At 38.2% G+C, this 27,395-nt stretch overlaps 1 protein-coding gene across 1 annotated transcript in view; it reads left to right on the top strand.

Moving 5' to 3' along the window:
- The window catches only part of LOC148848582 (K(+) efflux antiporter 2, chloroplastic-like), a 67,557-nt gene extending 40,570 nt beyond the window's left edge, over positions 1 to 26,987 (top strand). The window contains exons 14-21 of the mRNA XM_088949111.1: positions 20,205 to 20,354; positions 22,251 to 22,304; positions 22,418 to 22,476; positions 25,112 to 25,178; positions 25,292 to 25,468; positions 26,080 to 26,136; positions 26,232 to 26,306; positions 26,543 to 26,987. Of these exons, the coding sequence (XP_088805237.1) occupies positions 20,205 to 20,354; positions 22,251 to 22,304; positions 22,418 to 22,476; positions 25,112 to 25,178; positions 25,292 to 25,468; positions 26,080 to 26,136; positions 26,232 to 26,306; positions 26,543 to 26,665 (762 nt within the window). The 3' untranslated portion in view covers positions 26,666 to 26,987. The remainder of the gene's footprint in view (positions 1 to 20,204; positions 20,355 to 22,250; positions 22,305 to 22,417; positions 22,477 to 25,111; positions 25,179 to 25,291; positions 25,469 to 26,079; positions 26,137 to 26,231; positions 26,307 to 26,542) is intronic.
- The last annotated feature ends 408 nt before the right edge of the window (positions 26,988 to 27,395 follow it).

Genomic DNA, 27,395 nt, shown 5'->3' with positions numbered 1-27,395 from the left:
TTTGATTGGTATGACATGATTGATGATCAGAGGAGCAAATTTGCACGTATGAAGCTTGGTGGTCATGTGAAAGTGTGGTGGAGAATCATGGAGCGACGATTGGAGAATAGAGGTGATGGTCCTATTTCTACATGGTCAGAAATGAAGAACATTTGAGGGACAAGCACCTACCTATGGACTACTGAAAGAGAGAGGCAAAAGTTGGCTTGATTCAAGAATGGACTAAGGGCTGAAATCAAGAAAGAGATGGTAATTGCTTGAGTCTTTGACTTGGAGGATGCCTACCAAGTTGCTGTCAAAATTGAGAAGAGTTTAAAGACAAATACAAGGCAATTTGTATCACAAGCTCAGAGTATGCAAATCGTAAGCAAGCTGATGGGGAAAGACTTCTAGGTCGGCATATTCTAATGTCAGCTCTAGCCTAGTGGGTCTAGACCTTATCAAGGGGTTGACTATAAGAATAAATCAGTTGCTAGTGGTGTTACTCAGAAAAAAACAGCCTGATGCTAGTTGCTTTAGAAGTGGAGGAAAGGGCCATATTGGCTTACCAATGTCCTACCAAAAGCCTTAATACCATTTATAAAGAAGGCATTGAAGTGGTAGATGATCCAGGTGATGACTTAGCTGAAGAAGAGGATTATTCTTTCACTAATGATGATGCTTTAGATGAAAACAACAACTATGTTGGTGTAGTTCGGCATTTTTTTGCATCTCCAAAGGAAGAAATCAAGGAAGATTGGCTTTGTACAACAATATTTCAAACTATAGTGAAGAGTGGAGACAAGTATTGTAAGCTTATTATAGATGGTGGCAATAGTATGAATGTGATTTCTGAAGGCCTTGTGGATCGGCTAAAGTTGATACCACAACCATACAACATTGCTTGGGTTGATAAGACAACAATTCTGGTAACTAAACGAGCCCTTGTTACTATTTCTTATGGTAGTTATTCTGATTCTATTTGGTGTGACATTGTCCCTATGAATGTCGGACACATATTATTTGAAAGGCCTTGGTTGTATGATAGGGATATCTACCATTGTGAAAGGAAGAAAACATATAACTTCTTAATTAATGGGAAGTGAGTTATCATGAAGCCAATGTCACTAGAAGTTATTAAAAGGCATGCAAGGCCACCTCAAAAAGAGACTTTCAAAGGTCTGTTGTTTAATCTAAGAAAAAGCCATTGCATTTGCTCTCCAAAAAAGAGTTTGAAGTAGAAAGCAAGGAGACATGAGTTGTATATGTTGTAATATCCAAGGAGGCAAAGCAACCAATTGTTGTTCCACTTACTCAAATACCTAAAGAAATGGTCCAAGTGTTGGATTAGTTTTCAGATTTGGCACTAGAAGAGCTACCTAATGAGTTACCCCCTATGAAAGACATTCAACATTGCTATTGACTCGCAACCAGGATCACAATTGTCCAACTTACCCGCTTATCGCCGAACTTAAATGACAAGTTGGTGACCTCCCAAAGAAAGGTTTTATTAGAGAAAGTCTTAGTCCATGTGCTGCTCCAGCTCTTCTCACTCCAAAGACAAATGGTTCTTGACATATGTGTGTTGATAGTAGAACAATTAACAAGATTACTATCAAGTCTAAGTTCCCAATTCCTAGGCTTGATGGCATGCTTGATATGATGATTGGAGTGATATTTTTTTCTAAGATCGATCCAAGGAGTGGCTATCATCAAATACAGATTAGGCTTGGTGATGAGTGGAAGACAACATTTAGGACAAAAGATGACTTATACAAATGGTTAGTTATGTCATTTGGACTAACCAGTGCTCTTAGTACTTTAATGTTGATGATGCCCAGGTGCTTCGGTCCTTCATTAGTTGTTACCTAGTTGTTTATTTTGATGATATTCTTATATATAGTCATAGTCCAAAAGAGCATATTGATCATCTATGTAAAGTGATGAGAGTTTTACGCCAAGAGAAACTCTACATCAACTTAAAGAAATGCTCTTTCATGACACCCAAAGTTATATTTTGGGGTTTGTTGTTTTTGCTAAAGGCATAAGTGTTGATCCCGAGAAAGTAAAGTCTGTCATAGAATGGGCCCTCCCTACCAAGCTTCCATGGCCTAGCAACTTTTAAAAGATGATTTATTAAGGGGTTCAACACTATCATGCCTCCAATTGTTGATGCAATGAAAAGAGGTGACTTTAATTGGACCAAGCAATGATTTAAAAGGCGTGCCTAGGCGCATAGGTGAGGCGCATTTTGGGGTATGTGCCTCGCCCAGGTCCTAGGCACACCCCTTTCAAAAGGAGCATGCCTAATGCGCCTTGCGCCTCGGCTCCGAGAACCCCCTATTTGCTAATATTGTTCATTCATTCATTGCAATTAAATATCTTCTTAAAAGGCAATGAAAATTATAAAATCATTATTTTTTTTATGTAAGAAATAAGAATTTTAGAACCTAACATAGACTTGTTCGGGCTTGCCTCTAGGGGTGTGGTACAAAGGCGACTCAGAATCAAGAATGTGATATGTTTTACATCACATTAGGTACTTGAAGCAATGCAATTAAGGAAAAAAAGAGATTGTAGGTTTTACATGCTTGAAAATGCTTTATATGTTTGCTTTTATTTTTAAATTTTCATTTGAATATGCTTTACATGTTATGTTTATGTTTTTAATTTTAGATAATAGGTTTTTTAAAACATTTATTTTAAATTTTAAGTTTATATTTTTTTATTAACATTATGTTCAATACTTTTTGCATTTTGTAAAAAAAAATTGGCCTTTTTTTGAATTTTCTGACTTCTGCTTTTATTTTTTAGTTTTTTTTTGTAATTTTGTGCCTTGCTTAAAAATGCGTGCGCCTCGCCTTGCGCCTCAGGTGCAAATTGGCCCTTGCGCTTTTTTTGCACCTTACCCTTTTAAAACACTGGGACCAAGTCAGCAACAAAAGCATTTGAGAGACACCTATTTTACAACTTCCAAACTTCTCTAAGGTCTTTGAAGTGGCATGTGATGCATCCAATGTAGGAATTGGAGGGGTTCTCATGCAAGAAGGACATCCCATTGCATTTTGTAGTGAGAAAGTAAATGAAGCCAAGTCGGATGGCTGGGAAGTGCGTTTGTGCTCTATTCAGATAATGAAGCTTTAAAGTACTTGAATTCGCAAAAGAAGCTAAACTATAGGCATTGGAAGTGGGGTTCATTCCTACAAGAATACACTTATGTTCTTAAGCACCAAGCTGGAAATGAGAATAAAGTGGCAGATATGCTAAGGTGGATGGCTTACATACTTCCATGAATGTCCAAGTCATTGGTATTGATCAACTAAACCAAGACTATGCTGGTTGCAAGTATTTCAGCATAATTTATATTAAGTTACAAGCTAGGAAGCAAGATGAGTATCCTTCATTTTCACTATATATTGGTTATCTATTTTATGAAACCCGCATATGTCTACAAAATACCTCTTTACAAAACTTTGTTATTTGGGAGTTATGTGCTGGAGGTGTAGCCAGGTCATTTTGGTAGAGATAAGACCATTGCAATGGTGGAAGGCAGTTTTTATTGGCCTAGTTTGAAGAATAATATTGCTCGTATAATAAAGCAATGCAGGACATGCCATCTTGCCAAAGTATGGAAGTAGAACATTGGGCTATATACACCCGTACCTATTCCTCATGAACCATGGCAAGATTTATCCATGGATTTTGTCGTTAGATTGCCCAAGACTGGTAAGGGTCATGGCATAATCTATCTTGTGGTGGATCGTTTCTCCAAGCTCATTTCTTACCTTGTAGCAAAACACATTATGCTTCACATATCGTTACTATATTTTACAAAGAAGTGGTTCGACTTCATGGAGTGCCTTCTACTATTGTATCAGATTGGGACACCAAGTTTATGAATTATTTTTGAAAGACACTTTGGAAACTACTCAATACTCAGCTGAAATTCTCTATATCGTTTCACCCCCAAACAAATGATCAAATTGAGGTAGTGAATAGAAGCTTGGGAAATCTTTTACGATGTCTAGTTGGTGATCATACTTATAGATGGGATCTAGTGCTTCCAATAGTTGAGTTTGCTACTTTGCTTATAACAGCTCAGTAAATAGATCCACAAGAAGAAGTCCATTTGAATTGGTGACTAGTATTCAGCCTAAGTGGCCAATTGACTTAGTTACCTTACCACCAAATACATGTACTAGTGTTGAAGCAGAAGCATTTGCTAGGCACATAAGAGAGATACATGAGGATGTTAGGAGGAAAATTGCATTGAGAATGATTTATACATGGCTAGAGTTGATATTCATTGATGGTTGGTAAATTATCAAGAGGGAGACATGGTTATGGTATGTATAGTTTTAAAATGTCCCTAATTTCCCTAATATTTCCATGACATATTTCCATTTCTATGGGTAGTGACACAAAATTTTATTGGAATCAACATTTCCCCAATGAACACCACCAACACTTTGTGGAGTACAAGAATAGTTTCCACGACATACTTCCATTTCCACTTCCATGGATAGTAACATGAAATTTTACTGGAATTGACATATTCCACATTGAACGCTACCAATACTATGTGGAGTGGAAAGAACTAGAGATAGTATTCTAACATAAGTTGGTGACATGTGGATTCTTTTAAGTGGAAAGGAAAGCCTATTGTTGCTGCCTGGAATGGCATGTGCGCCTACATCACCTATGTTGGAGAGTTCTTGGATAACTACTGAAGACTTTCATTGTCTCAACCCAGATCTTTATGAAAGGTACCATGCTTTTAACTCGTCGGGGTCTAGTTCTTTCAAGCCATTGAGAGACGATAGGAATCAATCAGCACCCTTGAAGACTTGTTCTAGAAAGAAGAAGGCCTTACAACAGGTCCTGATATGGCATAGTGATGGTACTTGGGATTTGGACTTAATTGAATACCAAGGGTATTTTTGCCATTTTACAAATTTCTATAGGGTCCAATAATAAGGTTTGGTTGTCTATTTATAGTTTGTTTATGTTTAAAATTTCCAAGTCATTGCATTAGTAGGATTAGAGTTATCGAGTCTCCTTTGAATTGAAATTGGATATGACAGCTTAGTTTGAGTCCTACTAGGATTATTAAGTCTAATGGTTTGATTCCTAGAACTATTATGAGTCTAACAGTTTGACTCCTAGGGTTATTTTGAGTTTAAATTCTATAAATATGCATGGACGTTTTACACAAAGAGCAATGAAGTATATTGAATTTTCTTCAGCTTATGCTAACTATGGTGAGTGATTCCCATGCTCTAGAGTGATTCTAGGCACCCTGTGAGTGATTCCAGGTATTTTCTCTCTTCTTTCTCTCCCTATTTTCTCTCTTTTTCCTTCAAGAAGCCATTACAGCTATCAAAAACTGTAAAATTCTTATCAAAGAAGAGCATTCAACATTCTCTAAGGACTATAACTGAGCTGGTCCTACATCACCAAGATATCAAATTGCATATTGTGTTACATTTACACAATGGTCATGTAGGAAACCATGCACTCATGTTTAGTATTTCTACATGCTTGCATCTAAATTGCGTATACAAGTATGCCTTACTCAAATCACGTTTATGTATCATGTGGCATAGATAATTAGTTACATAAAGAAAGGAAATCAAACAAGTAGTTTTCTTAATGGATAGATCTAAGGCTCATGTGCCAAATGGATTTACAATAGCCTTTTATCAAGATTGCTGTGACATAGTTAAAAATGATTTATTTGAGGTCTTTAGGGAGTTTGAGGATAATTTTGTTGTTAGCTCTGGAGTTAATCCCACTTTTTTAGCTCTTGTTCCCAAGAAGGCAGTCACTAAGCATCCTAAGAATTTTAGACCAATCAATTTGGTGACTAGCATTTACAAAATTCTGATGAAGGTCTTATCCTTGAGGATCAAAGTTATACTCCCTTCTCTAATTAGTCAAGCTCAAAGTGCTTTTGTACAAGGCAGATGGAGCACTCAAAGTCTGAGCTAGTGGTTGAAGCAGAGATTCAGTTTTGAACAGGGATGGTCCAAAGGTAAGAATGCACTGAAGATCAGAGAAAGCAATAGGGCGACAATCTTCTTACCGGAGGATGCAACTCTATGGATGAAAGGATTTGTCGATGGAGCACTTAACTCCATTAAGGAAGAAGGCTGGAAAAACTCCATGACTTTACCATGGAAGAACTTTGAATTGGAACTCAGAAGGAATAAGAAGGGATGGTATATTACCATAACCGAGTTCTTTGGCACTAAAGGAAGACAGATGGTGTGTGTACCAGAAGGGAAAAAGCAAACGAGTTGGATGGCCTTCGTGGGAAAGATGCAGTCCTTTCTTGTTGCCGCGGAGAGAAAGGAAGCAGAGGAAGAGGACTTTGGCAAATACAATGAAAAGCAAGATCAAGAGGCTCAGGGGGAGGCGAGCAAAACTGAGGAGATTAAGACTATTGAGGAGAAGAGATCACCGCCTTTTGCTGTTGCAGTTGCATGCTCTTTTGGACAGCACAGGATACTGGTTAAAGATGGGGTCAACAAGTTGAAGAGGAGGATGATTCTGAGGGCAAAAAAGGGAGTGAAAGACTGGACGAAGGTCCTGGAAGCAGTTGCATTGAAGATTGGGTCTGATGTTGAGTTGAACCTTACTCCCATTCGCAGAAAGAGAAGTTCTTGACATCGGCGAGATGGAGTTGTATTTTGACATGGTAATGGTAGATGGATGTCTGATACAAGTCCAAAATTGGACTCCAATTTGCAACGAGGTGGAGGTCAAAGATGGTTGCTCTATGTTGAAGTTACTAGGGTTGCCCTTCAATCTGTGGTGTGAGTCTTTTCTTGAACACATTGTACAAAGCCTGGGGGACTTTTGGTGGAGATAAATCAGAGAAACCTGGAGGTAGTTGAGCTAAGTGTTGCAGGAATAAAACAAGAAAACTTGCCCCGATTGTTTAAAATCTGCTCCAAGGGAGTCTGGTATCGGGTGTGGGTGGCCTCGAAAGTTGAAGCGTCGTGGTGGGGAAGGTTTCCCGAGGTTGAAGATGATGCCATGCTGGCAAGGTGGAGGACACGTGGTCAGAAAGGAATGGGGGAGGCGAACATGTTGAAAGAGATTAAAATAGAAAAGTGTCAGTCAACAAGGGTAAACCAATCGACAAGTCAACCAATTAAGGAAGTTAATTTAAAATTTTTTGAATTAGGTTTAAACAGAACGTGTGTGCTCTCTTATGCTGGCGTGGCAAGGAAACATGGTAGCCTTGGTCTTTCTACTCGAGTTGTTTTGTCCGAACAAGCTAGGTTTGTAGGCGGTTAAACCAAGGTTTAAAATGTCGATGTCGATGGAAATGTCGCTTACCAAAATATAGGACATATGTTGGAAATGTCGGAAATGTCGAAGGGAAATATTGTAAAAATTAGAGACATTGTGGAAATATTATGAAATATGTGGAAATTTGCAAAGATATTTTGTAAAATGATAAAAGAATCATTAATACATATTTCTAGACTATTATCTTATTCCCAACCATTATATAAAGCTAAGAAACTAAGACCAATAACAAATTAATAAATGACGATTTACTGATTTATTATGCATTTTGATGTTTTTACAAGGTTATCTGATATTTTCTTTTCTTACTTTTAGTTCTGATTTTTTATAAATTCTAATATATTTATTTCACACTAGTAAATAGAAATACAATTATTCTGATTTTTTAAATATTAAAGTTATAATACATTATGTTTTATTATAAATTTAATAAACTGATTCTCCTTTTTGTAGTATTAAGATTATGATAAATTCTGATTTCTTATAAAACTTGATGAATTTATTATGATTTTTAATACTAAATTTTTAATAAATTATGATTTAGTATAAAATTTATTAAATTTATTTTGATTTTTTATATTAAATGTAGAATATGGTTTATTGTAAAATTTAATAAACATTTTCTGATTTTAATAAATATTTTAAAAAATACTAACTAGTTAATATTTTATTACTTGAAAATATTTTATGTTTTATATTATAAAGTAATTAATTTATTCTTTTGTTTTTTTTATTTTGTTAATTCTTTTTATAAATATTTTATTTGAAATATTAAATAGAAATGTTAATGGAATAATCTATATTAATATATTGTATTATATTAATATAATATACTAATATATTATATTTTTAATGTACATTAGTCGACATCCTATTGACATTAGTCGACATCTTGTCGACATAATAGGAAAAACTGTATTTTTTTTGTTATTTGGACCGATTTGGTCGACATTTCCGAAATATAGGAAATGTCGACCGACATAATGTAATTTTTATATTACCATCCATTTCCATGTCGGGTGAGCCTCGACATCGACATATGTTGGGCAACATTAGCGACATTTTGTGACATTTGAAACCATGGGTTAAACCACAAACTCGAGCCGCAAAAACAAAGATCCATGTGACAACTTAAGTGGTCATGTGGATCGGGTAAGCCTAAGATGAACAGGGTGACAATAGATGGAGCTTCCTGTTTATCATTGTCTAAATCAAAGGGTAATGAAGGTAAGGAGATTGCAGGGGCGGGAACCAGCTCCAGAGAACTCTCTACAATGGGTCTCTCGCCAAAACCTAGCAGGTGCTTTTGAAGATCATTGCCCCTCAGAGTGCTTGAACTCCGAGTATGCAAGGGAGAGATTAAAAGAGAGGGAGGAAGTAGATGCTGGTTGGGTGGACTGTAACGTGGAGGACGAAGACTATGCTGTAAGTTTAGATGAAGCCACCAGTATAGGAAGTGTGGATGAAGGAGGTGAATGTGTGGAGGTAGAGGTAGGTACTTTAAACCTTGAAAGGTTATTTCAAGGAGAGTTGAAGGGGAAACAAAGGTCCATTCCAGAGGGTCAGAAGGACGCACCAAGAGAAGGAAATAAAATAGAGCGTGGCAAGGAAGTTGGGACAGAAGGCAGTTGGCATAATGTTTATATTCCAAAACTTCAATCTGTGCAAGGCACTAATAGGAAATTAAACTAGGAAAATCTGGGGTTGTGTGGAAACACACCGGAAAGTCGTAAGCGGCAGGGTGAGAGAAGCGACCTCTATGTTAACCAAGAGGCAGAAATGTATTCTCACCAATCCAAGGAGACAGACAAAAATCAAGTCTCGAAACAGGATGGGCAACTGACTACAATAGCTAGAATCCACCTTCCACTTCTCGTGAAAACCCAGGTAACCAAGTGAGGTTTGAAAGGGCGAGGGGGCAGGAAGAGGAGGAAAGGGTAGTGGAGAAGATCTCTAGTGGAGAGGACTCTATAGCAAACTTTGTGGGAAGACTAGGGTGTAAAATGAAGAAATTGAATGAGCTGAAAGTTATGTTACAAAAGAAAAAGGAGTGCAAAACTAAGAAGAGGAAATTAAGTGAAGTGGAGAGGTTGAAAAGAGATGTTGAAGGAGACAAGTAGTTTGGTGCAAAGGGCGAGAGGAGGAAAGGGGGGAAGTAAAGGGGTGGTGTAGATGGGGAGCTAGGAAAAGGTGGATATGATGATCTTAAGCTGGAACATGAGGGGTTTAGGAAGTGCAAGGAAAAGAGCTACTATTAAAGAGGTGCTCAAGAGGTTTGACCCAGGTGGTAATTCAGGAGTCCAAAAGAATTGATTTTGATAGCAAATGCACAAAGAGTATTTGGAAAGCCAGGGGGATTAATTGGGCGGTTGCCCCATCTTGGGGAGCCTCAGGAGGGATAGTAACTGTTATAATTCAGGTCTGCCTTAGAGTTCGGCCTGATTGAGTTCAGTTATGTAGAAGAAGAAAAAGTGATAAAGAAAGAGAGAAAGAGAGAAGAGAGAATTCTGGTTCGAACTGAAAGAGTCAACTTGACTTCTCCCAGTTGGCCAGTAAGTATTTATATTATTCTTAAAACATAACTGAAAAGACCTATGTGCCATTACTTAAGTTAAGAGCACATGTTTCAACACAACATTACAGATCAGCAACATCGATCAAGGTATAAAGACAGAAATACCCCTACGCTAACACTCCCCCTCAAGCTGGTGAGTATATATCATATACTCCCAGCTTGTTACATATGTAGTCCACTCTTCCCCGACTCAAGCCTTTTGTAAATAAGTCAGCCCACTGATTTCCTGTATTAACATGTGTAGTGTCTAGCTCTCCATTCAACACCTTCTCCCTCACAAAGTGACAGTCAACCTCAATGTGCTTGGTTCTTTCATGAAACACTGGATTAGAGGAGATATGAACTGCAACCTGATTATCACAATAGAGCTTCATTGGAGTGTTAATGTTGTACCCTACTTCCTGTAGAAGGTTCCTTAGCCACACTAATTCACAAGTGGTATGCGCCATAGCCCTATATTCTGCTTCTGCACTGCTTCTTGCCACAACCGTCTGCTTCTTACTTTTCCATGTCACCAGGTTACCTCCCAGAAACGTGCAATAGCCTGTAGTAGACTGCCTATCAGACATAGAACTGGCCCAATCAGCATCAAAATACCCTTCTATTTCAAGTTTTCCCCCACTCTTGTATATCAGACCGTGACCCGGAGCCCCTTTTAGATACTTCACAATTCTCATAACCGCATTCCAATGAGGAATCAAAGGTTTTTGCATGAACTAGCTTACCACACTAACTGCAAATGAGATGTTTGGTCTAGTAATGGTTAGGTAGTTCAGTTTGCCCACAAGTCGTCGGTATCTGCCAGGGTCTTCAAACACTTCACCCATATCACTGCTTAGCTTGGTATTTGTGTCCATGGGTGTTTCAGCTGGTTTGGCACCCAACAAGCCTGTTTCTTCAAACAAATCAAGCACATACTTCCTATGGCACAGGTTAATCCCATACTTGGATCTCACTACCTCTATCCCCAAGAAGTATTTTAGTTTACCTAGATCCTTTGTCTGAAAGTGATCCTGCAGATAAGTCTTCAGCCTATCAATACCAATGTTATCATTCCCAGTAATAACAATATCATCTATATACACCACCAATAGTATTTTTCCTCCCAGAGAGTCATGACTAAATACAGAATGGTCAACTTTGCACTGTTTCATGCCAAACTTCTTTACCACCTCACTGAACCTACCAAACCATGCTCGAGGAGACTGTTTAAGCCCATATATAGCCTTCCTTAGTCTGCACACCTTTCCATCCTCCCCCTGAGCAACAAACCCTGGAGGTTGCTCCATGTAGACCTCCTCGAGTAAGTCACCATGCAAAAAGGCATTCTTGATATCAAGCTGATATAGTGGCCACTCATACATGGCTGCAAGAGAGATCACAACACGAACTGACCCTATCTTAGCAACCGGTGAGAAGGTCTCTGTGTAGTCAATGCCATAGGTTTGAGAGTACCCTTTTGCAACTAATCGTGCTTTCAGGCGTTCAACACTACCATCAGGCAAATACTTAACCGTATAAACCCACTTACAACCAACAGCTTGCTTCCCAGGAGGAAGAGCAGTGAGGTCCCAAGTATGATTATGATGAAAGGCTGAGAGTTCTTCTTCCATGGCACGACACCACCCTAGAGAGGCAAGGGCTTCCTGGGCATCCTTAGGAACAATAACTGATGATAACAATGTAACAAACTGGCGATGGAAAGCGGAAAGGTGAGTAAGAGAAACATAATTAGAAATGGGATGAAGGGTGCAAGTACGATTATGATGAAGGGTGAGTAAGAGAAACAATAACTGATTTCAGCACTTGTTGTTGCTGAAAAGTGTGCTCACACCACAAACCCTACTCCTACAACTACCTAAAATCTCACCACTATATGATCATATCTCTTCCTTCAAAATGCACAAAGAAACCAACATAAACCCTAGTACTTATTGGCCGAAACCCTAGCAAATGGTCTGAAACACACCTCCTATTTAATCCATAACAGATATCATGCACTGAAATCTCTTACCTTATCGCTGAAGTAACACTCATGCGAGTAGGAGAGCAGTCCACACACAACAGCCGCTTCACACACAACAGCCACACACAGTTCGGCCCTCTATTCTTCCTCTACTAGGAGAGGGCGATCTCAAAAATCACAACAACCGACCACATTCGACCCAACTGGAGGCATAGAGACCCCCAAGGGAAGAGGGCGATCACTCCTTTTCAGCCCTTTCCCTTATCTCCAATTGAACACAGGAAAAAAAAGAGGAAAACCCTAGATAGGGTGCGCAGAGAATGAACCCTAGGCAAGCAGAAATCTAGGCAGATTTAACCTAGCTCTGATACCATGTTATTATTCAGGTTTGCCTTAGAGTTCGGCCTGACTGAGTTCAGTTATGTAGAAGAAGAAAAAGTGAGAAAGAAAGAAAGAGAGAAAGAGAGAAGAGAGAATTCTGGTTCGAACTGAAAGAGTCAACTTGACTTCTCCCAGTCGGCTAGTAAGTATTTATATTATTATTAAAACATAACTGAAAAGACCTATGTGCCCTTACTTAAGTTAAGAGCACATGTTTCAACACAACATTACAGATCAGCAACATCGATCAAGGTATAAAGATAGAAATACCCCTACGCTAACAGTAACAATGTGGAAGAGGGATGTGCTTGAAGGTTTGGAGGAACTAATTGGCAAATATTCAGTATCTTTGAAATTCAAGCAAATAGAGGATGGGTTTGAGTGGGTGTTAACAAATGTTTATGGACCAACTGACTACAGAGAGGGACAACAAATTTGAGAGGAGTTGGGTGATGTAAGGGGCTTATGGGAAGGGCCTTGGTGTATTAGGGGGGGGGGGACTTCAATGGTTAGGTTCATAGAGGAATCTAATAATCCTAATAAGAGAGTGACTACATGTATGAGGAAGTTTATCCAGTTTGTGGAGGCGTTTGAGCTTAAAGAGATCCCATTAGCCCATAAAACCTTCACTTGGTCCAATCTCTAGTCGAACCCGATCTGTTTTGAGTTGTACAGATTCTTATTCTCAATAAGAAAGGAGGTGTGGTGGATCAGCCCCTTTTAGGTTTGAAAATATGTAGCTGCTCCACTTAGGGTTTACTAAGAGAGTCAAATAAGGGAAGTGTAGCCCTTCAGTGGAATAGGAAGGAATGAGGTTTCACAAGAAACTCTAATTTCTGAAAGCAAAGATTGAGGTGCTGGACTTGATGGATCAGATTGAGGTGTTGGACTTGAAAGAGGAAATGGGAGATTTTGAGGAGGGAGACAAGGAACAAAGAGGGGGTTTGAGGGGACAATTGGAGGATTGTTTGCATAATGAGGAAGTAAGTTGGAGACAAAAATCTCAATGTAGATGGTTGAAGGAGGGAAACAAAAATACTACCTTTTTTCATTCTATGGCAAATGGTAGGAGAAGGAAAAATTCTATTTCTAGACTGGAAGTTGATGGATTAGTCCTTACCCACCAGAATGAGATAGTAGGGACCTTTATAGAACATTTTAAATCCATTTTTAGAAGGCCTCTAAGTGGGAGGGTGTGGTTAGAAGTGATGGATTGGCTGGATATTGGGGTAGAAAACAGGCAATGGTTGGAAAGGAGATTTGACGTGGAGGAAGTTAGGGAGGTTGTGTTTTCTATGGACAAAACAAAAGTTCCAAACCTGGATGGTTTCACAATGGCTTTTTACTAAGACTATTGGGATATCCTGGAAAGGGATTTAATACTAGTGTTTAATGAATTCTATAGAAGGGGAGTAATAAATCTTGGGTTGAACTCCACTTTCATTGCTTTAATTCCTACGAAGAAAGATCCCTCCCAACCAAAGGATTTCAAACCAATCAGCTTGGTAAATAGCCTATATAAGATAATTGCAAAGGTGTTGTCTTTAAGATTAAAGCAAGTCTTGCCATCTATAGTTGCACCAAACCAAGGAGCTTTTGTGAAGGGGAGACAGATAACTAATCAGATTTTAATTGCTAATGAGTGTGGAGAATTTCAAAAGGGTCAAAAAAAGGAGTGTGCAAATTGGATCTTGAAAAGGCTTATGATTTGGTGGAGTGGTCTTTTTTTGAAGGAGGTTATGATTAACTTCGGGTTCGAGGGAAGATGATGTAAACGGATCTTGGGTGTGTCCGGAATTGCCATTACTCTGTGTTGGTAAATGGGATAGTGGTTGACTTCTTCATAGCTATATAGGGAATAAGACATGGGGATCCACTCTCTCCTTTCTTGTTCACATTGATTGCAGATGTACTGTGGAGATTGATCATAGAGCATATTCAAGGGAGCTAATTAGAGGATGGAGGATAGGAAGGGAGGAAATGCTTATTACTCATTTATTGTTTGCGGATGATACAATTCTGTTTTGTGAAGGCGGAGACCTGAGATGGATTAGGAACATAAAGTTGGTGATACAACTCTTTGAGCAGATGTCCAACCTTAAGGTAAACTTTGAGAAAAGTTGTGTAGTGGGAGCAAACATGAAGGGGAGGTCAGGGAGTGTGCAGAGGTTTTGGGATGTGAAGTGTCAAGTTGGTCTTTGAATTATCTAGGTTTACCCCTGGGAGACAACCCTAAGAAAGAGATTTTTTGGGATCCGGTGGTGGAAAATTTTGAGAAGAGACTGACATCTTGGAAGAAGAATTACCTTTCTCTTGGTGGGAGGAATACACTTATTAGGGCCACTCTAGCCAATCTACCCATATACTTCTTGTCTATATTCAAGATTCCAGCAAAGGTGTCTAATAGATTGGAGAAGCTGATGAGAGATTTTTTGTGGGAGCCAGGGGAGGAGAAGTGGGATTAGAGGGTGGGTTGGGAGGTGGTGAGTAAGAGTAAGAAGTTATGGGAGTTGGGGCTTGGAAATATTAGAAAAAAGAATGAGGCCTTATTGGGGAAATGGATTTGGAGTTTCTCTTTAGAGGGAGAGGTTGTGGGCTAAGTGACTAGCATTCATGGGCTGGAAGGCAATGGATGGGATTCCAGAATTCTGGCGAGGACTAAAGTGCTTCACCTTGGAAAGCCATCCATGAACTATTAACTAGTCTTCTCCCCTCTAATCAGGTATGGCCTAAACTTAGGCAATTTCATAAATTTTTGGGAACGAACGTGGGTGGGGAATGCCCCTTTGAAGGATCAATTTCCATCACTTTATGCCCTCTCGGATTTGAAAAATGTTCTCATCCTTTCTTGTCCTCTCATTGTTATGGGCCCGGGCATAGGATCTCGTCACGGGTCGGTCCACGGGGAAAACCTCATGTTTTCCCTTGTTCCTCCCTTTTCTTGAGGAACCTATCTTGGCGCCTTAATGGTGATTTGTTCAAGAGATCACCAAACTCTCCTCTGCTCTCTTTTCTTGACTGAAATTCTTGATAATCTTATTCAATATTCTCAGCTCCTTAAATAGGAGATTACAAGAGATAGAGTCCTACTTTTAGGAAGACTCCTTGCTAATTAGGAAGACTCCCTACTAATCTATCCTACTGAACTGATAAGTTAAGATAAGACTCCCTACTAATCCATACTACTGAACTGATAAGATAAGAACACTGAATAGATAAGACTCCTACTAATCCCTACTACTGAAAGCAGAGAAGGCAAGAATACTGAATAGATAAGATAGGATGAGAACACTAAATTGCTGCTGCTGAGAACACTAAATTACTGCTGCTGCTGCCGGCGTCCACATCACTCATCTTCAAACTCTGGGTTTGGTTGGAATTTGGGGTTGAGGATAGCTGTTAGAGATACGGACTTGAACAGCAGCATTTCAACTCTCCTTGGTCGTCTTGAAAATGTTTTCTTGTACCCCAAAAAGGATGACACTAGAATCTGGACCCCCACCCCATCGGGATCTTTCTCTTGTGCCTCTTTCTTTAAAGTCCTTACCCAGCCAACAAGCCCCATTGGCCTTTCTTTCCCTATTAAAGAGATTTGGTGTAAGACAATTCCTTCTAGGGTTGGGAGTTTTTGTTGGGAAACTTTTCTGGAAAGAATCAACACAAGTGATTTGTTTCAAAAGAAGAGACCCTAGACATGCTTATCCCCTCACTGGTGTGTTCTCTGTAAAGCTGATGAAGTGATTGGTTTTCACCTATTGGTCTCTTGCCAGTTTGCAAGAACTTTTTGGGAATGGACATTCTCCCTTTGTGGGTACAGCTGGACCCCCCCCCCCACCACACTGAATTTGCAGAGTCTATTTTCTTCTTCCTTTTTCAGGTGGCAGCCGAAAAGGGGCAGGACTACGTGGAGATGCTTAAGGGCTGTTGTGTGCTGGTCATTGTGGGAAGAAAGGAACTTAAGGTTTTTCTCCGAAAAGGATAGAAGGGCTGAAAACCTAATAGAGTTTATTCATGTGAGAGTGGTCCAGTGGATGAAATCTTCAGAGTTGTTTATAGACTTTACAGCGAATGATTTGCTGAGAAAATGAGGAGAGATTGCCAAGTGTACTCAGGTCAAAACAGGCCAGACTGTGTCCTGGATTTCCTCTCCCTCTGGCTTTGTAAAGCTGAACTTTGATGGTAGTAGTAGGGGGAACCCGGGGATTTCAGGAATTGGGGGTGTGTTTAGGGACGAGAATTGGACTGTTTCTGCCTTGTTCTCATGCCCAATTGGGATGGGTGATTCTCTCAGAGCTGAAATCTATGCTGTTGTGAAAGGTGTCCGAAGAGCTAAGGAAATGAACATTAGAAGACTTGTAATTGTAGGGGACTTGGAGGTTGTAGTAGGGTGGCTGAAAGAAGACAAGACCGGGTTATGGGCTTACAACAATGAAAAGAAAAAGTACAGGTGGATGGTTAAGGACATGGATGTCAAACTCAGCTGGGTGAAGAGATCTGCTAACTCCTTTGCTGATGGGTTAACTAAGTAGGAAGTTTAGCTCCCCCTCCTTGTACTTTATTGTTCAGATTATTTGATTAATGAAATTGTTGTTATTGATAAAAAAAAGGATCTTGAAAAAGCCTACAATTTGGTGGATTGGAGCTTCCTCTTAGAGGTGTTAAGGAAGTGTGGGTTTAGGAAAAGATGGTGCAAATGGATTAAGGGTTGTCTCACTTCTTGCCATTATTCAATCCTTGTCAATGGAGTAGTTAAGGACTTTTTCCCAGCATGTAGGGGCCTAAGACAAGGTGATCCACTCTCCCCCTTTTTGTTCACTCTTGTTGCTGATGTGTTAAGTAGAATGATTTCAAAAGTGGATAGGGAGGAGCCTGTAAGTGTGTGGACTATGGAGAATAGGAAGAAGCAGTGTTCCAGTGACCCACCTTCAGTTTGCAGATGACACTATAATCTTTTGTGAAGGAAGTGATTTGAGGAAGGTAAGGAACCTTAAGAATTTAATAATATTTTTTGAAGTGTCAAATCTGAAAATCAATTTTGAAAAAAGTTGTGTGATTGGAGTTAATATGGGTGATTAGGAATTGGAGGCAATTGCAGATTGCATAGAGCGTTCCACCTCGTCTTGGCCCTTAACTTATCTAGATCTTCTCCTAAGAGCTAACCCAAAGGAGAGTCAATTTTGGAGCACCGTTGTGGAAAAGTTTGGAAAAATGTTGGAAACTTGGAAAAGGAATTATATTTCCTTGGGGGGTAAAGTGACTTGGATCAGATCCACACTTGCTAATTTTCCGGTTTACTTTTTGTCTGTCTTTATGATTCCTACTAGGGAAATTAAAAGATAGAGAAGATGATGAGGGATTTCTTGTGGGAGCCGAGGGCAAGAGAAAGAAGGATCATTTGATTGGGTGGGAGGTAGTCAGTCGAAGTAAGAAAGGAGGAGGACTAGGATTAGGGAATCTTGCTCATAAGAATGAAGTTCTTCTAGGGAAGTGGTTGTGGAGATGGCCTTCAAAGAGGGATAGGTTGTGGCATGCAGTGGTGGTGAGTATCCATGGTTGTTTCGGAAATGGTTGGGATGCAGCGGTATCTAGATGCTACTCTTACAACACCTTGGAATGCAATTCAATGCATCCTCCCCTAGTTCCTCCGCTTTGTAAGGTATGATGCTTACTCTAGGATTCTTGTTCCTTTCTGGGAAGACACTTGGGTGGGAAATTTGCCCCTTTAGGACCTGTTCCCCTCTCTTTTCTCTATTTCCCTTTATAAAAAAGAGCATGTGTGGCTGTGTCTACCTTCCTTTTATCCACATATACCCCTTTGTCTATAAATTGGGACCTTGGCTTCCATTGAGGGTTGTGGGATGGGGAATCCTTATCAATTTCTAAGCTCTTATTGTTACTTGATTCTGGTCGCTTAGACTCCAAAAGGTTCATTTACTTGTGCCTCTTTCTTTAAATCCCATTGCTCTAGTTCTTCTCCTTGGGCATTCCCAGTTAAAGAAGTCTAGTCTAGGCCTATTCCCCCAAAATTAGTTGTCTTTTGTTGGGAAGTTTACTATGGTAAAATCAACATGATGGATAACTTGTAGAAGAAAAGACCTTTCTTGTGTTTATCCCCTAACTGGTATACCCCATGCAAAGCGCAGAATGAGAACTGTTACCACTTATTGATTTCCTGTTCTTTTGCTGCAGCTATTTAGAATTGGGTATTTGATTTGTTTGGGTGCAGGTGGAACTTGCCAGCTGAGGTAAATTTGTTGTTTTCTCCATGTACCTTCGTGTGACCCACGAGAAGAGGGAGAATTATGTTAAAGTGTATAAGAGCAGCTCTACTATGGACTATTTGGGAAGAAAGAAATGCCATAATTTTTCACAAGGAAAGAACCATTCTTGAGGTCAAGGAGTGTATTTTGACAAGGGCTATTCTGTGGCTGAAATCCTTAAAGCTCTTTGAAAATTACTCCTTCGATGATATAAGTAGGACTTGGTCTGCATTTGCCTTCACTTCTTCTAAGAATCCTGGAATTCAAGTAACATGGACTGCCTATGGAGGCTTTTGTTAAGCTGAATTTTGATGGGAGTAGTCAGGGCAATCCAGGACCGTCTGGTATTGGTGTACTGAGGGCTGAACTTCTAGCTGCGGTACAGGGGGTACAGATTGCTTGTCAGCCTGGAGCGCAGAACTTAATAATTGAAGGAGATTCCAAGGTGGTTGTAGGATGGTTGGCTGACCCAAGTACTGTCACTTGGGGCTTCAAGGATATTTTTAAAAAAGGTTAAATGGCTCACGAGGAATATGACAGTTAGATTTCAGTGGGTGGGTAGATTGGCAAATGCCTTGGTTGATTATCTTGCTAAACAAGGGGCTACTCGTGTTACTTTGTATTGGGCTTCTCTGTAATTTTCTTTGTCCTTTGTTCTGTTTTTTCAACTAAAGGGTTGATGGAATCCTCCATCTCCCATCCTTAAAGGGGAGGTAGCATCTCATGCCTCTCCCTGAATTGTACTCTCTTTGGCTATGATTTAATAAATCTTACTATTCAATGATAAAAAAAAAAGGAAAAAACTATGGACACTAGATGAAAAGGTGATTCTACTAGTTACTGCTGCAGTGTGGATAAGCACGTCTAGATTTGTGAATAGGTACTAGAACGAGATTTAAGTGGAATAGGTAATTACTTAAAAAAAGAAACGAAAAAACTATGCACTGTTTTTTTTAACTCCTTGAAACAGTTTTTGGATTGATAACCAGGAACATGAGGTTCCTTTTATTAGCACCCAGGCACAATATTTTTTTAGTTTGCCTTGTTTGCAAATACACTGGAGTTTCAAGCCAGTATAACATTACTTGTGTAATTAGTATTTTGCTCCTATACAATTTAAGTTGTCAGAGAACATCCTTCATGTTTTACTTTAGTTTCATTGAAAAACTACTAGATTTTCATGAATAACCATCTCTCTGTTTCTAATTAACATTGGTCTTTCCCTGTTTTCATTTCATATGTCATCAAATTATGATGTAAAACTTAAACAGACATCTTTATGTAATAAACTGTTTATAGATGCATGATTAGTAACAACTTAACATCCCTGATGATGCAGCTAGTATTGGTATGACGCAAGCTACTCTAAGGTTCCATGTAGAACCTTTTCTTTGAATTACCATTATTTTATTTTTTTTTCTTTACCAACATTTATGTTATGTCTTAATACCTAAGGCATACAGATTTATCAATAAAATAAACTGCTTCTATATGTGCTGATCATGATGATCTAAGCCTTATCCCAACACTATATGGGGTTGGCTACATGAGTCGTGTTTCGCCATTACATTCTGTTTAGTGCCATATCCATGTTAAATTATGAGCGCTTAAATAAAATAAAATAAACTGCTTCTAGATGCATGATTGGCAACTTTGTCTTATTCTTGTGGAGGGGTAATTGTATGTAATTTTAATTACTTCAATGCATTACCTTATTTTGCAGGGAATACTGTCATCTCAACTTTCATCTTTGCTGTTTCTGGTTGTGGGCATCTCTATGGCCCTCACACCATGGCTGGCAGCTGGAGGTCAACTAATTGCATCTCAGTTTGAACAGCATGATGTTAGAAGTTTATTGCCAGTAGAGAGTGAGGTAAGATGTCTAGCAATAAGTGCCTATATGAATATGTCAATTACCAAGGAAATGGACAAATTGAACTTCAACAGTCTCAGATTTCATTGCTTCGAGTGCTTGGCCTAGCAGCTTTATGAAATTGATATAAGATGCATTATATATGCTCATCATCATTGTCATCCAAGTCTTATCCCAACTATATGGGGTCAACTACATGGATCCTGTTTTGCCATGTCATTCTGTTTAATGCCATACCCATTGTTAAATTACGATTGCTTGAATCATTTCTTACTATTTTGACCCATGTCCCTCTTGGTCTACCCCAATGATTTAAAAGGCACACGTAAGGTGTGCCTGGGCACACAGGCGAGGCGAATTTCAGGGTATGCACCTTGCCTAGGTCCTAGGCGTGTGCCTGATGTGCCTCAGCCCAGGCGTGCGCCTTTTGAAAATTTGATGCTTTTTTGCTTTTTTGGAACCCCGTGCCACGCCCCTTGAGGCAAGCCCAAACAAGTGTCCACGTTAGGTCTTAAATTCTTTGTTTTCACACATAAAATGTCTTCTTAAAAAGCAATTAAAACTAAAAAATCATTATTTTTGTGTGAAAACTAAGAATTTAAGACCTAATGTGGACTTGTTTGGGCTTGCCTTGAGGGGCATGGCACAAAGGCAGCTCGTAGAATCAGGAATGTAATATGTTTTACATTACATTAGCTACTTGAAGTAATGCAATTGAGTGAAAAAAGAGATTAGAGGTTTTACATGCTTGGAAATGCTTTATATGTTTGCTTTTATTTTTAAATTCTCATTTAATATATGCTTTACATCTTATGTTTATGTATTTCAATTTTAGATAATAGGTTTTTTTAAACATTATTTTAAAATTTAAGTTTATATTTTCTATTAATATTATGTTTAACATTTTTTTTGAATTTTTTGGCTTTTTTTTGTATTTTTGCACATTTTTTCAAAAAGGCGTGCACCTTGCGTTGCACCTCAGGTGCAAATTGACCCCTGCGCCACTTTTGCACCTTGTGCTTTTAAAACACTGGTCTACCCCTAGCCCTTTTAGCCTCTTCAACTTGCAATAGATCACTTCTTTTTTCGGGTGTTGTTGATGGTCTTCTATGCACATTACCAAACCATTTTATCTCTAATTTTATTATCTATCAAAGCTACTCCTAGATTCCTTCGAACGACTCCATTTCTGACCCTATCCTTTCTAGTTTTTCAACTCATCCATCTTAGGATTATACATTTCTGATATGCTATAGAAAATGTTGATAAGTTGTTACATATGATTTCTGTTTTATGCATCTCAAGTTTTGGCAAATTGTGTGTTGCATTAATATTTTGAACTACTGCAACAAATGGATCCAGTACACTCGATAGTTTATTCCAACTTTACACATTTATGTTACATTTATTTAGCATTACTCTTTTTCATTTCTCAAAGAGGTGTTTGAAAGCCACTTTGTATGAGATAATTCTATTTTAGTTTTTCATTGGATTTGAGTGCCTTGTTACATGATCTAAAATGTTGTTCTGACAGGAATATAAAAGAGATAATGTCATTTTATGATTTCAGGGAATTCTAACATTTCAATTTCATTTTTCCTTCTTACCATTTCTTTAGTACTCCATCATTGATAATTAAGAAATGTTTTCATATGCTATAAAAAAACTAAAATGGAACAATTTTGTTTCCATGTGGCTTTCCAAACATCCCATAAAATTTCTTTCAGAGCTTTACATCAATGCTTTAGGCTATGTTTTGACTGTTAAATAGGCAGTTTGTGTATTTATGTAGTAAATGGCTTATATTTCTTAGACAATGTAGAGATATTGCAATTGTCCTGATACATTTATTGATCACTTAAGTCTTTATTTCTTTTGGTCCAATTTTATTTTCAGACAGATGACTTACAAGACCATATTATCATTTGCGGATTTGGACGTGTTGGACAGGTGTTCTCATGTTTTACATTTGATCTTTCACAAAATAGAAGCAAAGATTCTTTATTAAGTTCACTCAAATATACTTATTTATACATTATTGACTAATATTATTGTTTCTACAGATCATTGCACAACTTCTTTCTGAACGATTAATTCCATTTGTTGCTCTTGATGTCAGGAGGTAAGTTTGTCTTTAACATGTCACTTACATGACAGCAGTTATTTGAGGATAGCATGTGGAATTTTCTTATTTATGAAATGCTTGCAAGATAAAAGTTGAGGTTCTTCAATTGACTTATGGAATTATGTTTAAATGATTTATCATTAACTGTCCATTAAATCTTTGTAGTTTATGCAAAGTTTGGTGTTATATTGTGAAATGGTTGCCTCTATTTCTTCCTTTATTTTTGATAGCCATAAGAAAGAAAGACTGCTAGAGGAAAACAGATCTGAGTAGGAATACCATACTTTCTGCAAAGGTTGTCTATGGGACATCCTCTTTGACAAGAGGTATGTTTTGCTAATGTAATAGACTGCATCAGTGTGGCTGATGGTTTCTGAAGATCCTACTGATGTAGTGTACTAATAATTCTTTCATGGGCCTGGTGGTTTCACACAAGGTTTTAAACACTGGATGATTTGGTCAGCCGAACCTGATGCTAAAACCTTAGATACTGAAATTCCAGTAATTTTTCCTAAATTTTACACCTGGTTCAAATTTGCATCTATTTGTTTGTAATTGTAATTGGCATTATTAATGGATACAGAATTTGCATTTTTTCATTGCCAGTGAAAATTTTGCATCCCAAAAAACTGATGCAAAATTTGCACCATCTTCCTTTTACCTTAATTATTTCATACAAGGTTGGGACCACATAATTTCATTCTTATTTCACTCCTCTCAAACAAACAGCCTTTCTCCTGCCTTCATTTTCTTTCATATAAAGTGGGGACCACATCATTCCACTTCCTATTTTTCTCTTAAAAGAAAACAAAACAATGTCAAATTTGAAGCAAAAGTAAACTGGAATATACACAGCCTATTTGCACTCCCATGCATTTACAATAGTGAAATGAATTTGTACTGCAAACAAATTGAGCTTAGAAAAAGGATAAGGTTATTCTTTCCAAATTATTTTAGTCAGAAAAATAAAGTATTTTTACTATGTTATAAGACTAATTTATCTAAAGACCAACCTATAGCCTGAAACATTGACCCAAACAACTGGGAAAAGAACAAATAATCTAGTAAAACTCATAGCAAGATGACATGAATATAATGACTAACATACCCCTATGTACTAAAATAGTCCAAAAATTTACAATATACAGGAAAGTCAATTTTTGGTACACGACCAAAATATTTCGATAGTTATGAACTCCCTCTGAAAGCATTAGATTACTGGGTTCTAAAATGGATTTATTGTTTAAATTGAGAATTGGCTCCTAAATGTAAGACAGATGTATATTTTAGGATTTCAGCCTAACTTCATTTTTCTTTGACAAGTAACGGTAGAATGAAACTAAATTGATATGAATATGAAGGTCCTTCCAGTACAAAAAAAGAGAATTGCAAGGTGCAAGGAGCAGAGGATTTAGTTGATCAATCCTACTTTATAAAAGGGGTCTTTTCAACTCTCCCCCTGGCCCAGGTGTACCCTACACAAGGTCAATCCTTGTAACCACTATTCTTGTTAGGGAATCTTCCAAACTATTTGGAGCTTTTAAAATCAACCTTAATGAGCGGCAGTTGAGATTTGTAGCCAAAGCTCTTACTTCTCTAAGCAGGAACCTTAGAACCTATTGCGCTTTTTTCCTTTAATCATCAGATTTACCACCACTTGACAGTCCCCTTCAATTTCAGCCAGCTGTTGTAAAAATTTTAATCCTTGTAGTAGAGCTATTAATTCTGCTCAAAGGTTCCATCCTAACCTCATTGCAATGACCTTGAGTTCTCTACGTCCTCATTTTCAATAATTTTACAATAAAATAAGTTTGTCCAAAGGCTCAAGGGTTTTTTGAAATGGACTAGTAGGTATACAGTATACCCTGTGAAAGTAAGAGTTTGCGCAGGCCTTAGTATCAATCAGAAAATTGCAAGTAGGAGATGGGTAGGTAAAATCACAACCAGTTTCCCTTTAACCTCCTTTAGTGTTTATGCATTTTACAAGAATCTTATAGGCAGTAATACAGCATGTAGCTGAGAAGCATATAGATTCTTTTACCATCATTGTTTCGTAAGAGGTTTGGGAGTCGGTATTGTTAACCATGAATATAATCAAAAGAATCAGACGAGATAAGAGGGCTTATCTCTGAAAGGGAATCTATAGTATATACATCTTGTTTTATCTTTAATAAAATTTGAAAGTTATTGATCAAAATAATAAAAACAAAAGAACTAGGTTATCAATCATTATATTGCATGTGAACACAAAGCCACTGTCCCTTAAATGAATGAACTTGATAAGAATTTCCTTCATGAGCTGCTGTAGGAACTAGTCAAGGGCTTAGTGGTACAAGTAAGAACTGTGTTTTTTTATTTATTTATTAGCACACAAGAACTTAATTCTCTTTAGCTATAAAGAGTTTGATTTATTATTGAAGGTCATTAACTTGAACCCGCTTAATTCCTTTGCAATTTACCTTTTTTATTTTGTTGGTCTGGTTAAGTTAACAGAAGATGTTATTGATAATGATTTTACATGGATACTTAATTAAGCACCAAGGAATGATACATATGTTACAATTTGGAATAGGCCGGTATTTCTATGGTACGATATGACATGCTAGACATATTAATCTCTTTCTAATTTCAGTGATCGTGTAGCAGTTGGGCGTGCACTTGATCTTCCTGTATATTTTGGAGATGCAGGGAGTCGAGAGGTAAATAAAAAAAGCAAAAGTCAAAATCTGAAGTATCTTCAAGAAAAGTCAAATTTAAGTATGCTTCTTTGAAGATGGTATCTGACATTCTTCTTTACATGCATTGGGAATAGGTCCTCCATAAAGTTGGTGCCGAAAGAGCATGTGCTGCTGCCATAACTTTGGATACTCCAGGTGCAAATTATAGAACAGTATGGGCTCTAAGCAAATATTTTCCCAATGTGAAGACTTTTGTCCGTGCCCATGATGTTGACCATGGTCTCAATTTGGAGAAGGCAGGGGCAACAGCGGTATATAATCTATTACTTTTTTTGATAAGTAATCCATTACTTTTTTATAAATAACTGGTAATTTATTGCCTAGTGAGTGAAAGAATGATATATGTACAAGAATGTACCCAGCACCCCCTTAAAATAGGCTATTCTGCCACCCATCCCTAATTTCACTTTTGTTTCACATAATTACAAACTTCTCCCTTAAGAAATCACCCCCAATGGAGCTGATTTTTATTAGCTCCTTGTTTTGCCAGCATTGTCAGCAAAACCATTGGTTGATCTATGTCTCCATGTGAAGGATGTTCTCAGCTCTACAGACATTCTGCTCACTTCCCTTATATCATACCTGTAATTTTATGGGCTTGTACTATTTTGTTTGAACCATCCTACTACTTTACAGTCTCCTTCCACCACCAGGTTGCTGAACTGTAAGGAATTCCCCAACCTCAGCCATTGCACAACTGTCACCAATTCTGCCATAGAAATCTCCAGCCCTTGCATTATTTTCTTTAGTTCTCTTTTTTCACTTTCCTTCTATGGAGGAAAACTGCAACTTCTTTGGTATTAAGTCTACAATTAGATGTTTTGTCTAACATGACTGTGTTGCAAAAAATAATAATTTACAGGTTGTCCCAGAGACCCTTGAACCAAGTCTACAGTTAGCAGCTGCAGTTCTTGCACAGGTGAACAGAAAGTTGTTGAATTGCATAAATTTGTTGCTTGCGACAAAGATTTTGTTGTTATTCTTAGCATTTCCTTTTTTGTTTATCCTTTCCAGGCTAAGCTGCCCACGTCAGAAATTGCAGCTACAATCAATGAGTTTAGGACCCGCCATCTCTCTGAACTTACCGAGGTATAAAACCATGGGACGACTTGATTTTCCCTGTTTGTGCCAGTAGGTCATAGGTTGGGGTTCTTATGACTTGCCTTCTTGAGTTTTTCACTGCAGTTATCCTGCCTGAAATGCACGTTGTGATTCCCTTAAATTCAACCTTGTGTTTCTAAATCTAATATGGTTATGTAACTTACATGTATGAAAGAATTCTACCTTGTATTTGGTTGATTTATCAGGTTTGTTTGTCTGCGCAGCTATGTGAAGCTAGTGGAAGTTCTCTTGGCTATGGTTTTTCAAAGGTCATGAGCAAGCCCAAGTCTCAGGCCCCAGATTCTGCAGATGACGATCAAGTAATTGAAGGAACACTTGCAATATAATAACTGCTCTGACAGAAAGCAAAGAGGGAAAATTAAAAAAAAAAAAGAGAAAAAACTGAGAGTTGTACAGATTGTTTATTCTACTGATATAATTTGTGCAGGAATATATGGGAGAAAACAGCAAAAGCATGCCGTGTTCACAAATAACCGCCCTTTTGATTGAATTTTTTATGTTTATTTGAAAAATCTTTGACCCATTTTTTTTAATTTTCTCGTAAATTGGGGAGTTGTACTTGCTCCTCGGAGTTGAATGAATTCCTGATACCCAGTTGAATGCTTTATCCAAGAAAATAATTCTTAAGACTTTACAGTGTTTTTCCAATAGTCAGCTCTTAAACAAGATGAGACTTGCTTTCATAATCAGAAGAACCATTCGAATGGGTGGAAGACTGGATGGTGCAGAAGAAATTGAAGGAAGCCGGAAGGCAACTGCCAACCTCCTCTAGTCCTCTTGCTGAATTCTGAATTGGGCATTCAACTTATATCTGATCTTCTCAAATGGCAGGTCTGTGCCACTGAATGCTCTGGAAATCCGAAAGGCATCTGCTTTGAGTTGGCAGGAAAAGGGTGGCCAACGCCAACTCATGGGTCTGCTTTTAAGAGAAAGCTAAGTTATATGGGAAAACAGGAAACTGGAGAAATGGGTTGATGTTCCTCCGTTGCCATAGAGATACTGCGTTCACGGTTTACCGATCAAGCAACCACTATTTATGGTGAACTTGGACTCCAT

Source organism: Nelumbo lutea, chromosome 6, assembly GCF_056320005.1.
Source record: "Nelumbo lutea isolate HS-2025 chromosome 6, American lotus-T2T, whole genome shotgun sequence".
Lineage (NCBI taxonomy): Eukaryota > Viridiplantae > Streptophyta > Magnoliopsida > Proteales > Nelumbonaceae > Nelumbo > Nelumbo lutea.
This window is presented reverse-complemented; position numbering and strand designations above follow the sequence as displayed.